The 14,297-nt window shown below is 38.7% G+C and overlaps 1 protein-coding gene and 1 pseudogene across 5 annotated transcripts in view; one reads left to right on the top strand and one right to left on the bottom strand.

The window, feature by feature from the left end:
- ENOX2 (ecto-NOX disulfide-thiol exchanger 2) overlaps window positions 1–14,297 on the bottom strand; it is a 299,872-nt gene that overhangs the window by 22,220 nt on the left and 263,355 nt on the right. For all 5 annotated transcript variants that reach the window (XM_012458755.2, XM_012458756.2, XM_064361158.1 and 2 more), the window contains one exon: window positions 13,399–13,513. In XM_012458755.2, coding sequence (XP_012314178.2) covers window positions 13,399–13,513 — 115 coding nt within the window. The remainder of the gene's footprint in view (window positions 1–13,398; window positions 13,514–14,297) is intronic.
- On the top strand, window positions 2,901–3,497 carry LOC105721652 (SREBP regulating gene protein-like; annotated as a pseudogene).

Genomic DNA, 14,297 nt, shown 5'->3' with positions numbered 1-14,297 from the left:
GGTATAGCATTATTTGAAGTGGGCTTGAATTAATCATAAATGTATATACTCTAGGGCAACCACTAAAAAATGTGAAAAAAGAAGTATAAATGATATAATAAAGGAGAACAAATCCAAATAATATACGTTCAATAAAAAATACAAAAGGCAGAACAAGTACAGAAGACAATACTAGAAACAAAAAACAAGGATAACCAAAAGAAAACAGCAACAAATATGGTAGATACTTATCCAACTATACCATAATCACTTTAAAAATTATTGATCTAAGTATGCTAATTAAAAGACAGATGTCAGTGTGGATTAAAAAAATAAGATCTAACCATAGGTTGTCTACAAGAAACCCACTTTAAATATAAGGGTGCATATAGATTAAAAGTAAAAAGATGGAGAAAAATATACCATTTTAACACTAATTAAAAGAAACTGGAAGTAGCTATATTAATTAGCTGATTTCAGAGCAAAGAAATTTATCAGGGAAAAAGAGAGGCATTGCATACTATTGAAGGTGTTAATGCTCCAAGAAGATATAACACTACTGTTTATGAGCCTAATAACTGAGCATTAGAATACACAAGTGAATAACTGATAGAACTACAAGGAGAAATACATGAATCTACTATTACATTTGGAGAGTTTAGCACCCTTCTATCAGAAATGGACAGATCCAGCAAACAGAAATCAGTAATGACACAGTTGAACTCAACACCACCATCAAAGCACTAGATATAATTATCATGTATAGACTATTTCACCTAATCAAAGCAGATTACATATTCTTTTCAAGCTCACGTGGAAGTTTAACCAAGAGAGACCACATTATGGGCCATAAAGTACACCTTAAAAAGTAAAAGATAGAAATTTTACAATGTATGTTCCCAGATCACAATGGAATTAAATTAGAAATCAGTAACAGAAAGATAGCTGGAAGTTCACCAAATACATGGAGATTGAACAGTACACTTCTAAGTAACACATAATTAAAGAAGAAATCTCAAGAAAAATTTACAAGTGTTTTAAAATAAATGAAAATACAAGTTATTAAACTTTGTGAAATGCAGTGAAAGCAGTACTTATGAGGGAAATTTATAGCATTTAATCCATCTATTAGACATAAAGTCCAGTAATCTAAGCTTTTAACTTAGGAAACTAAAACAAGAACAAATTAAATCCAAAGTAAGCAGTTTGTCAGTTTATTACAAAACTAAGCATACTCTTGTCATACCATCCAGCAATCATGTTCCTTAGCATTTATCGAAATGAACTAAACTTGTGTCCACACAAAAATCTGGACATGAAGGTTTACAGTAGCTTTATTCATAATTGCCAAAAGTTGGAAGTAATCAAGATGTCCTTCAGTAAGTGAATGCATAAATAAACTGCGGTACATCCAGACAATGGAATATTATTCAGTGCTAAAAAGAAATGAGCCATCCAGCCATGAAAAGACATGAAAGAAATTAAATGCATACTACTAAGTGAAAAAAGCCAATCTGAAAAGGCTATATACTATAGGATCACAACTATATAATATTCTGGAAAAGATGAAACTTTTTACTGGAGACAGTAAAAAGATTAGTCATTGTCAGTGATTAGTGATTAGTGATTAGTGATTAGTGAGGAGGAAGGGATGAAAAGGTGGAGCACAGAGGATTTTAGGGCAGTGAAACTATTCTGTATGATACTACAATGGTGGATACATACCATTTTAAATTTGTCAAAACGCAAAGAATATACAAGACCAAGAAAGAATCCTAATGTAAACTATAAACTTTAGGTAATGATGATACATTAGTGTATGTTCAACAATTGTAACAAATTGTAATTAATTGTAACAAAAATGTACCATTTTGGTGGAGGATGTTGATAGTGGAGGATACTATGCTTCTATAGGGACACAGATGGTAACTCTCAACTTTCCGTTCAAAAACCTTTCCATTCAATTTTGCTGTGAATGTAAACTGCTCTAAAAAAGAAAGTTTATTAATTTAAAAAATGAAGGAAACTTAGGTTACATGTAATTATTTATGATTTAGGGCACATTTTTCAAGTTCAAAAATTATAAAGCATATTTCAAAATATTTAATCAGAAGATTTTCATTCACTGAACAAACATTCATTGAGTACCTTTAGAATGAAAGGTAGAATGAAGTGGAAAACAAAAAAAATGTGTAAGCGTAGGACATAAATTAGGTAAAAGGCCAGGCTTTTATTTAGAGCTGTCTCCTCAACCTTATTTTTAATGAGAACCAAATAATTATGGTAGGTTTTCCATAGGTATTAAAGAGGTCAATAATACTAGTTTCAATGTAGTCCAGAAAATACAATGTAGAAAGTCAAGTTTCAGGCATATGACTATGGTTTAAAAAAACGATTCCACTAGTTTCAGCCGGGCCGGGCTCACACCTATAATCCCAGCACTTTGGGAGGCCGAGGCAGGCAGATCACAAGGTCAGGAGTTCGAGACCAGCCAGGCCAACATAGTGAAACCCCATGTATATGAAAAATACAAAAATTAGCCAGGTGTGGTGGCATGCGCCTGTAATCACAGCTACTCAGGAGGCTGAGGCAGGGGGATTGCTTGAACCCAGGAGGCAGAGGTTGCAGTGAGCTGAGATCGTGCTATTGCACTCCAGCCTGGGTGAGAGAGTGAGACTCCATTAAAAAAAAAAAAAATGATTCCACTAGTTTCTATTGTTTACAAACCAAATTAATGGAAACATTTGTATTTTATAACTTTTTTGATTACTAACAGAACACAAAACTCAGAAAAAGAGACATTTTAAAAATGGATCAAAGCGGACTGGGCCGCCCGCCTGGAGGGATGGGACTGCAGGGCGCATAAGGGCGGGGCCTGCCGCGTTCTATGCCCGGCCGCCGCGCCCCACATTCGCGCTGGGATGGTGAACCTGGTGGCCACGATGTGGCGCCGGCTTCTGCGGAAGAGGTGGGTTCTCGCCCTGATCTTTGGGCTGTTGCTTGTCTACTTCCTCAGCAGCACCTCCAAGCAAGAGGAGAGGGCAGTGAGAGATAGGAATCCCCTGCAGGTTCAAGACCATGATCAGCCCATCCCGTGGAAAGTGCAGTTTAACTTGGGCAACAGCAGTCGTCTGAGCAATCAGCGTCGCGACTCCATTCAAGGGAAGTTGCTGTCAGCCCTACCTCCTCACGGATGGGCTCCACTACGTTTGTGAATGGCTGCTGTAACGTCAGCGTCCCTAGCACAAAGCAGTACTGCTGCGATGGCTGCTGGTCCAGCGGCTGCTGAGTACTGTGTCTCCTGCTGCCTGCAACCCAGCAAGCAACTTCTGGAGCACTTCCTCAACTGGGCAGCTGTGGCATTCCACAACCTCTTCATGGCAGTCGAAGATCACTTGGAGTTGTGCCTGGCCAAATGCAGGACCTCATCCCAGAGTGTGCAGCAGGAGAACACCTACTGGGACCCCATAGCAAAGTACTGCTATGAAGAAAGCCTGCCTGAGCTCTTCCCTGCATGAAGGGTGCAGTGGACTTGCTCCAGCCTGGGTGAGGAAGCCTCACTCACGAACTCGCCTCCTGAGGCCCAGCTTCAGCACTCAGGCCAGGCTGTGGGAAGAAGACAAAGGCAGCACTAGGAAACCTTGGCTTTGACCACTTCTTGTATTGTCATCTTTGGCTTCGCTCACCACCGGGGCTTACCAGATGGAACTCTTATGTAAAGCAGCTTGGACCCTCCAGCTGGTCTCATTTGGGAAAGATGAAACCACAGGCCAGGCTCATGGTAGTGCTGGCATTCTTGGACGACTGGACCCTGAGACCTAAACAGGGACCTGTGACTTGTGTTTATTGGGGGCTGGTGTCACTTCTAGGTTTGATCCAGGCCTTTTCACTGTAAAAAATTATTTATTGGATTCCTTTGGAGTAGTGGGAAAATTATAATGTTTTATGTAGGAAAATGCCTTTCCCTTCTAGTTAAATATGTTCAAGGAAATTATTTTTGTTGTTCTGTGTTCTCCAGTTTCAGGAGTTAAGTCATCCTGAAATTCACCCAGATAAAGTGTTTCGTCTTTTAGAATGTCGATGTTCTCTCTAGGCAGTTATTTTTGTTTGTATTTCGACAGTATCAAGCATAGCCCCTGAACATAACTTGTTAGCGATATCCTGATGTCTAAAATTATCTAAAAACTCAGACACTCTTCCATTCTAATCTAACTGCAAGATCTGTAGCAGTAGGCACTGTGTGCCTGCCCTCGGGTTCTTTTCTAGTGGTGGTTGAATGTGCTCATATGCCCTATGGAGAGCACTGTTTTAGTAGAAATCTACCTTCTTGTCTTGGAGGAATTTGTTCTCATTTCTTTTTCCACTTAAAATTAACTGTGGGCTGCTCAGCCAGGGTACAATGGGAGCCTCAGGAAGGTCAGAGGCAACATCCTCTGTTCTGTCAACAGAAACCCAATGTTGAGGCAATTCCTAAAGACAGACGCACCTAGCAGCTTGCTGTATGTGTTAATTCTTTATTGCTTTCAGCTTTGGGGGTGTAACAGGTATAAATGTTTAGTTCCCCTATGATTTGCAAAGAAGAAGGAGAAACCCAACTTGTCAGAGCACTGCAAGAGAACAGTCTTACTCCTGCCCTGAGTGGCAGATGAGAATGGTCATTATGGCTTAGAGAATGCCGCACAGGTAGGTTGGTGTGCCCTGAATCCACGTGCATAAAGCATTCCCCATTTTTCTACTGTAACGCAGATTCTCTGGCCCAAGGTCTACAATATTTGATCCTAAGATCGAGATATCATGCCCACTGAATAGTACTGCTCTTTGATTTCAGGAGTCACATTAACACACAACTCTCCTATATTCCCTTACTAACCTCAGGATTGAGCAAGGTCTTTTTATTTTTTATTTTTTGGTTCAAATTATTGACCTGGAAGCAGGGTGCTAGTTCTATGGTCAGCATTCAAGGTTTTTTTTTTTTCCAGTGGAGCTTTTTCTTCGGGCCATATTTGCCTTCCAATACATTTCAGCGATATGCAGTGGTGATTTTCCTTAACTTCATGTTGCTACCTCTTATATTTATCTCCCAAAATAATTTGCCTCCCTTAAATACGTTTTTTAAGAGGGTAAGCTGTCAGGCAATTTTTCAAATATTAGATCCCAAGAAATCTATTCCATTTGCATTACATTTTTCAGATTCTGTGTGTTTGCAGCAGGACTAAATCAAACTCTGATATGAAAAAATAATAATAAAAATGGATCAAAATTATAATCTGTATATTAAACTTATAGGAAAGTTAAAAGGCAATCTGACAAAAATATTAATTTTCTTAATTACCTATAGGGAAGAACTTTGGGTAGAAGAAAGTAAAAGAAAAGTAATGGAAATTAAACCATTAAAATTATTAGCTATAAATGGTCAAAGAAGTGTTTATCTAAAGGAATTTAAAGGAGAAGATTCATCTTCTACATAATGAATGGAAAAAACTTGTGCATTACAAATATGAAATATTGCTATGGTTTGGTTATGACTTATTTGTCTTCAGCAAAACTCATATTGAAATTTCATCTCTAATATGGTGGTGTTGGGCTTAGTGGGAGGTGTTTGGGTCATAAGAGTGGATCCCTCATGAATAGATTAATGCCCTCCCTGGTAGGGCGGGGGTGCATTCTCACTCTATTAGTTGTATAAAGGAGCCTGACACCTCCCCTCTCCTCTTGCTTCCTCTTTCACCATGTGATCTCTGCCTACACTTGCTCCCGTTCACCTTCTGCCATGAGTGGAAGCAGCCTGAGGCTCTTATCAGATGCAAATACTCAATCTTGAATTTTCCAGCCTTCGGAATTGTCAGCCAAATAAACCTTTTTTCTTTATAAATTACCCAGTCTTAGGTATTCCTTTATAGCAACATAAAATGGACTAAAACAAATATATAGAAAAAACCTCATATTAGCATGAAAACATTCTGTACTCCTAAAAGGAAGCTGCCTTTAGAGAGGTGCTGGGTTTAATTCAATTCCTTGAACATGAGGGTTTCCCTAAAACTATTATGTACTGATGTAGGCTGCTATAGTCATATTGTCTATCAAAAGCAGAAAGTGGCAATGTAATAGGAAGGGTTCTGGTTAGAAATATCTTCTACTAGTGTTGAGATGTTCTTAGCATCCACATTTGTTTTCTGTGGATGGCCATGCAATGACCTTGATACAACAGTTCTAAACCTTGCACTTTGGTTTTAAAAACTTATAAAAGATCTTTGGCATGACATATTCATTTTATGATTGGTTTTATTATTTATTTTAATTTTTGTTGTCACCATGCAGATTTTGTGTCTTTTGGATTCCAGACACTCCAAATAATATCTCTCCTTGCCATCTCTTCTAGTGACTGGGATACTTTTCATGAGACAAGCACTAACAACAACAACATCAAAAGAAGATACTATGAGTGAAGATGAATTTTATATAAAAACTCTATAGAAATAGGCATATTAACTATCTGCCAAAGAGGAAGAAATATTTGGTTTGCTTGCAGGGTCAATACCAAGGACAGTATCTTGAGCTGGAGTTTGGCTGAATAGTACACAGGTTACTCTGTAAATCAAGTGACTCCTACAGATTAACAATTAATTATTTCTGCTTTGGTTTGCATGTTTGTCCTCTAGCAGTCCACATGGCTCAATACAAAATAGGGATATTTCATTTTCCTCCTTTGTTTCTTCTTGTACTGCAGGCCAGTAATTATGCTGATGTTCTACATGTCACATGGAGATACATGGAAGAGAAAAGGGCAAAGATCTAGGAGAATGATTAGAGGGGTATTCTCCAGTTTAAATGTAAAAATATTTTCCCTCTGAGAAAATGAGGAGGAGAGACTGTTTTTGTCCTGGGGGAAAGGGCAGGCTGATGAGCAGTGATGGATACCTGCAGCCACGTGGGAGCAAATGATAATCTCAGTTTGGACCTGTCACCAAGCAAAAGAAAATGTGATCACCTGTAATGCTACTGAAGGGACCTTACCTACAAAATATATTTCCCACTCTCTGAGATGAGGGTTTTTGTCATTTTAATGAGGACACCAAGTCTTTCCTTTCACAGACTTAATATTAATTGGGCCCATTTCTGAAGTTGAAGTTCTTTGTACATTGCCAGAACATTCAAAAGTTCAATATTACCTTTTAATAATATGTTTGAGTAGGTGAATCCATCAGTCCTGATACTAAAGAGCATATAGTGCAGTGAATATATTCATATCCTGCCATCATTAGTTCTTGGCTTCTCCTTTTTGACTATTTCTTATGTGGGAAAAATATTTCTCTTTATGACGATTGTTCCGCAGATCTGAAGGTTGCCAGTTCATCGTGGCAATATGAAGTACCAAGGCAGCTGTGAATTCCTCTTTTTAGAGGAGCCACTAACAGCAAAATCCCAGACATGTTTCTGTACAACAAAAGATCAAACATGATTTTGTGCCATTAAAAAATTAGTGCCTGAGTCTCGGTACAAAGAAAACAAGAAAAAAAATAGTGGAAGTAAATTCAGGGAGTCAGACACCCTTTTAAAGCTTCATTACAGGAGATGCTAAAAATGTTACAAAATTATAGAAGGAAGAATGGGTAACATTACTCTCAAGACTCATAAGGAAGTTTGAGCTACAGTGATTCACAAAGGGAAAAAGCTGAAAAGAACAAAGAGTGGGAAGAAAGAGCAGGAGATGATATGAATAAGACATATTCAGGTGGCTGCAGGTCAGTTTAGGCAAAAAATCTCAAGTGGGTTCCCTGACCTCACAATGCCTTGCTTTTCCTCGCCTCTACAGGCTATTGTCTCCATTCCAATCAGGTTTCTGCCAGTATGGATGCACCTGGAACATCATTGTTACCCCTGTTAGATCTCTAAATTTCCATACCAAACCGAATCCTCATCTGCCAGTTTTCCAACTGCCCCTCATCACCCCGAGACTGCTCTCTTTCCTTGCTGGGATTTTTAATCTCACGGAGTGGCCAACTTCACTAAGCAAGTTCATTAACTGTTTTCTGGCTAGATAGATCTCACTGCAAACTCCTCAGTGCCTTCTATTGCTTCAGCTTCCTGAAAACCTCTGGCCAGGCTTACCATGCCAATCCCCAAGTCACAGTCACTTGACTCAACTCTATCTTATCCTGGGCCACAGAGAACTCTTATAGGAAGTTGCAGAGCTAGGCAGCTAGATCAATACACACTCATGTTGGCCCTTGCTGATGGGTCTGTCACCTCTCACTGATTTCTTACTTCCATACTGCCCATAGCATTTATTCCAAATCGGTTCCTGTCTCCATGTGGTCTCATTTCCAAATCATTTTTGTGAGGAATAAATTATCTCTTAGTGTATGGAGAAGCCTGGGCTACCTATACACTTTCAGCATCCCCTCTCTTGTCTCAGAGAAAGAGGGCTCTCTTCTCTCTAAAGTAAACTCTATTTGAATATGGATCCCTTCCCTTCTTCTTTTCAAAGATTCTACTTCCACAAGTACCCTTTTATTTTCTAGCATCTTCAGTCTCATACTCTCCATTGCCTCCTTCCTTTTTATTGAACAACAGCAACAACAAAAAACCCTTAACTTTATCGATTCTAGTAGCCATTTATAATATCCATTATTTCATTTTGCTTAGTACTCAACTTCTTGACCTATGGTCTTTATTTACTTTCTTTTATTAATGTTATATATTCTGGCTCCTACCTCTATCACTCTACTAAAATAGCTCTTGCCCAGCACTGTTCTCTGAATTCCTATTTTCTTTGTAACATCGACTAATGTCAATGACTACTTACTTCTATAAAAGCTTTTCTTGGTTTCCACAACCCAATTCTTTTCTAGTTTTCTTCCAGCCTCTCAGAACTGCTTCTTTTCTAACTCCTCTGCAAACTCCTCTTTCCTTCTCCCTTACTGTGGTGGGGCCCCCAAATTCTGTATTCAACCTTTTGCTGTTCTTTCACTTGTTTTTCATACTCATTTAATAAAATTCTTAGGGCTTCCGCCAACACCTCTACACTACCATCTACTATTCCTTCTAGTTTGTTCAACTGCAATTTGAATACAAATCCCTTCTGCCCATTTCTCAATAACCTACTATCTGCAGTTCATCTCATCATATTCTGCAAATCAGTCCCATCCATCAGTCCATTTCTGTCAGTTCTACTGTTACAGTTTGAATTTTGTCCTTTCAAAAAAGGTAAGTTGAAACTCTCGGAATCTGGCTTATATGGAAACAGGTTTTTTACAGAGGTAGTCAAGCTACAATGAGGTCATTATGGTGGGTCCTAACTTGATATGATTGGTATCCATATTAACAGAGGAAATTTGGACATAGGAATAGGCATGCACACAGGGAGAATACCATGTGAAGGCAGATGTTGGGATGATGCATCTACCAGACAAAGAACACCCAAGATTGCTGGAAAATCACCAGAAAGTAGGAGACAAGAATGGAACAGATTCTCCCTCACAAGGAACTAACCCTAATGATATCTTGATCTCAGACTTCTAGCTTCCAGAACTATGAGACAATACATTTTTGTCAGTTAAGCTGCCCACTTTGTGGTACTTTGTTATGACATCTCTAGCGAACCAATACAACCAACAGGCCTCCAATCTCTCAGACTAGAAAACACAGACTCACAGACTCATTTTTGGCTCTTTCCTTCTCTTCATCATCTATATCCATCTGGCACTCAAGACTTAGGTATATTCCTCGAAAATGACTCCTAGCATCTTTAATCTCATTCAATCCATTGCCTCCTTTTCTTCTACCATTTTTTATCTCAGTTCCTCTTGCCTTCACTCTGGTCCTACCCTTCATCATTTTACCTCTCACTTCTGTAAAAGTCTCTGGCTAGATTCTCTTAATTCAAGATTATCTCTTAAAATGTATAATTCATGTTGCTTTCATCATATTAGCGCCATGGTCAAGATGTGCTTATAACTGGCATATTGCTTACTATGAGAAGTCTAAGGTTGGCATTCATGGCCCTCCATAATTTGGACCCATCTAGTCTACTCAGTCTTTTATTCCCCTATAAACATCATGCTTATTTTCCTCTTTGAGCCCCCCAATCCTTTTACTCCCTCCTTTCCTCCCACCATCAAGTTGCTTTCTTACCTTCCTTCCTATCATCTAAACCTGTTCATCTTTCAAGGACCTGATCAATTTTTCACTTACTGTGACAACGCTGGCCTACACCTGATATTTCTTGCCTTCTTGCATTCTAATCAGTACCTTCCATGTTAGCAGCAAGTGGTATTTCTAAAATTTTCTGTGGATTTACACATATTTATATCTCTATCTCTATCAGCTTATAGGACATAGTGCTTGTTAAATAATTGGCCAAACCCTTAAAGTGGAAATAATGGAAAATAAAAGGTCAGGGAGGAAGAAGGAGATTAGATTAATATCAAGGGAACAAAAAACTTTGGCCAGAACAATGAAGGAGAATTATTCTAAGTCAATGTTTTCCAAGTGTGCTTCCTGAACCACCAGCACTGAAATCATTTAGGATGGGCGAAAATGCAGATTCCTCAACCCCATTGCAGACATATTGGATCAGATTCTGCAGCTTTGACATCTGAATTTTAAAAGGTAACCCAAATGATTCTTCAGTATACCAACTCTGAGAACCACTAGTCTAAGTAAAGAGAGCAGAAGATGGGTGCTGAAAGGGAACAGCTTTTCTTATGTTTACTGGGTACAGTACTTTCCATCATGGGCAACAAGATAATGAAATAATTTTACACTACCATGATTTGCTTTGATGTAATTCTCCCTCTTCAACAGATTGTGTACATCAGTCCTTTCTTCCATGGCAAGAGTATTTAAAGTACTGTATCACAAATATGGGCTGGCTAATACAGAGTCTCTCAAAGAATAGAAATTTTGTGGCACTCCAAGGAAAGGTAACTGAGACTTCTAGGCTGGTTTTACTTTCTTTGGGAAGTAAAATCTAACCAGAAACATGCCATAGTTTCCTATAATTCAAGTTTGATAGCATGGACAGAGGGGAAAAAAACAACAACTCTGAGATCTAGTTGCTTAAGCTTTTAATTGGAACCAAGTGATAGCTAAAACATGTAGCCGCTTTAGATAAAAACTGAGGACCTATTCACTGACTCACATTGAGCAGGATTTCTGCAGTTGAGTACTATAGAAGCAAGATAACAGAATTAGATACAATCGAGGGGAAGAAAAATGCACAAAAGTCCTTGAATTAAAATGAATTGAAACCTTCTGGGAGAAAAGCTATTTGGTAAGCTCCATTAAGTCTATTGTAGATAGCTTTATTTGACAAAGCAGCATCCTGGCATGTGGAACAGGAAAGAAAATAGCTATAAGATGATCTGTCAGGGAGTTTCCAGTCTCTAAATGAATGAGACTCTGTGCAGTGGCCAATACAGCTTTTAACTCAAAAGAGATATAGAAGCAAAATGCAATTATATAACCCTAGTAAGCGCGTACAGTCTGAATCTCCCATTCACCCCTCTCCTCCCTCAATAACTCCACAAACTCAGCAATTTATCAAGTGGATGCTCAAACTTATGGTGACATTTATTTCATGGTAACACTGGATAAACACTGTGTACAATACTGTAGATACTGAGGTGTAAACAATCATACAAGTGAAAGATTAATCAGCTACAAAACATCCTATATAAGCACTTAAATAATTTGAATAGTTCAATACTTACTCTACTCTTTGTTTATTTTGGCTATAAGCTTATAGTATTTATTTGCAGTAATTAGTTGACTATACTGAAAATGCTAGCTAACCACTGATTACAAATGGTGTATTCAATATAGATAGCAGTTTGTATGTTTAGGGTTCAAACATATGGCAAAAATAGAAAAAATTCAGGTGTAACAGCTAATGAATATCTTTTTAAAAGTCTGACTTGGTATTTTTCTTTCCTTCAGAGTTTCTGTTTATGGAGAGAAAATTCTAAGACCACTCAAGTGGCTACAGAGCTGCTGACTTCACTATACAAGTACTGGAACCAGGAAATTCAGATTTGAATTATAATTTCTCTCTCTTTTACACACACACACACACACACACAGCAGGAACAGCATACAACTATATCTCCAATCTCCAGTATAGTGCTTAGTATGTAATAGTTATTAAATAAATGGATAAACTAATTTATCCATCAGAAAATCCCTGTTAGATTTTTTTTATTTTTTGAGATGGAGTTTCCCTCTTGTTGCCCAGGCTGGAGCACAACGGTGTGACCTCGGCTCACTGCAATGTCTGCCTCCCGGTTTCAAGGGATTCTCCCGCCTCAGCCTCCCGAGTAGCTGGGATTACAGGCGCCTGCCATCACGCCTGGCTAATTTTTTGTATTTTTAGTAGAGATTGGGTTTCACCATTATGGTCAGGCTAGTCTCGAACTCCTGACCTCAGGTGATCCACCCACCTCTGCCTTCCAAAGTGCTGAGATTACAGGCGTGAGCCACCGCGCCTGGCTGTTAGATGGTTTTTATAATGTACTTCTTACAAGTGTGAAAGCTGAGGCTCACTGGGGAAGAAGTCCCTCCTAAGTCAAGAAGGACAGAGTTGGAACCAGAACTCAGGTGTTTCAACTTTAGGTCCAATGCCTTTTCCACTGTATCTGCCTATAATCTAACTTCTAAGATTGAAAGCGTTTGCCTGAAAAGAGTAGTCTTCTGGATATTTTATTATCTGCAGTGGTAATTCTCCCATCCAAGATACTTTATTATGAAATTGAAGGGGGTGGGTATTGTCCTATTGTTCAAAAAGTTTGCCCTGTGGGTCCCACTAAGGACCTATAACATAACCTCTGTCTCACAGTGAGGTTCTGACTATACTAGGTTAGAGCTACCTAAATGCCCAGTGCTTTTTGGAAAAGAAATTCCACTTTTGGCTGGGTGTTGTGGCTCACGCCTGTAAATCCCAGTATGGGTGGATTACAAGGTCAGGAGTTCAAGACCAGCTGGTCCAATATGGTGAAACCATGTCTCTACTAGAAATACAAAAAATTAGCTGGGCATGGTGGTGTGCACCTGTGGTCCCAGCTACTCAGGAGGCTGAGGCAGAGAATTGCTTGAACCTGGGAGGCGGAGGTTGCAGTGAGCCAAGATCATGCCACTGCTCTCAAGCCTGGTGATGGGGCAAGACTCCATCTAAAAAAAAAAAGAAAAGAAAAAGAAAGTCCACTTTTCATTAGGCACTTCAATGCAAATGAAAATTACAGAAAATCCTATAGCCACAGGTCTGATATTCAGCCAATGTGTACATATATGGCCTCACCAACTATTTCTAGTTGGTATCCAGACTGATGGGTTGGTGTCCATACCTTACTAGGTATTATAGGTTTGAAAATATCTTGTCTGCAAGTACATATTTGTTAAATAACAAAACAGAATTATCTTTACCTGACTCCTCAGTTTCTTTTGTTTCTGTTGTTTCTTCTATTTCATCATCAGACATTTCCATTTCTTCTTCTCGCCTGATTCCCATTAATTCATCATTATGAATGTTGCGAATTTCCTAAGGTTAAGAGGTATGCTTTTTAGGTGGGAATGCCTTGAAAATATTGAGGACATGAACAGAGTTAAGGGTAAGATAAAGCAGCATTTTTTCTCACATATTAGGAAAAAAATTCTCCAAACACTCTTAAGGCAAAGAGGCATGCTGAAAGTAAAACAGTCTCAGACAAAGCAGACTTGGTTACACTCTATCTTGCATTAGGCTTTCTTTCCAGACCCAGAGCTCTAGGAGTCTATGATTCTTATATTCCTCTCGTATTAGAAAGTGCTTTTGGCCATGAAAGACATTTTACCTCTTACATAGACTTGTGGACTTTCCTTTAAGGGTTCTGCCATTTTCACCTCCCCATGTTGGACCCTTTAATTTTGCTGCTTGCCATCCTCTTCTCTGTCCTTTTATAGTTGTGTTCAACATAACTCTTAATTGAGTTTTTGTAGTTTTAGAAATCACAGCAAAGATGAGCTTTCAGGAGTAATATTCTACCAGACCAACCCTCCCATGGATAATAACTATAATCTTTGTACAAAACACAAAACAAAACCCATAACTACTTGATGATATTGGAGAGGGAACAAAAGCAGACATATCTGAAGAGAAGCTGACACTTGGAAGAAAGGAATAGCATAGGTGAGTCTCTCAGTTTTTAAAGGGCCATTTCATCTGAGGTAGACATATTCTGAAGGGAAGCTAACACTTAGAAGAAAAGAATAGCATAGGGTGAATCTCTTAGTTTTTAAAGGGCCATTTAGTGTGAGGGTAGACCAGAGTTAGCACCTCATAAGAT

This window comes from Aotus nancymaae, unplaced genomic scaffold (genome assembly GCF_030222135.1).
Source record: "Aotus nancymaae isolate 86718 unplaced genomic scaffold, 86718_ANA_hifiasm-v0.15.2.pri h1tg000004l, whole genome shotgun sequence".
NCBI lineage: Eukaryota > Metazoa > Chordata > Mammalia > Primates > Aotidae > Aotus > Aotus nancymaae.
Note: the sequence above shows the minus strand (reverse complement) of the source record. Positions and strands in the feature narration are given on the sequence as shown.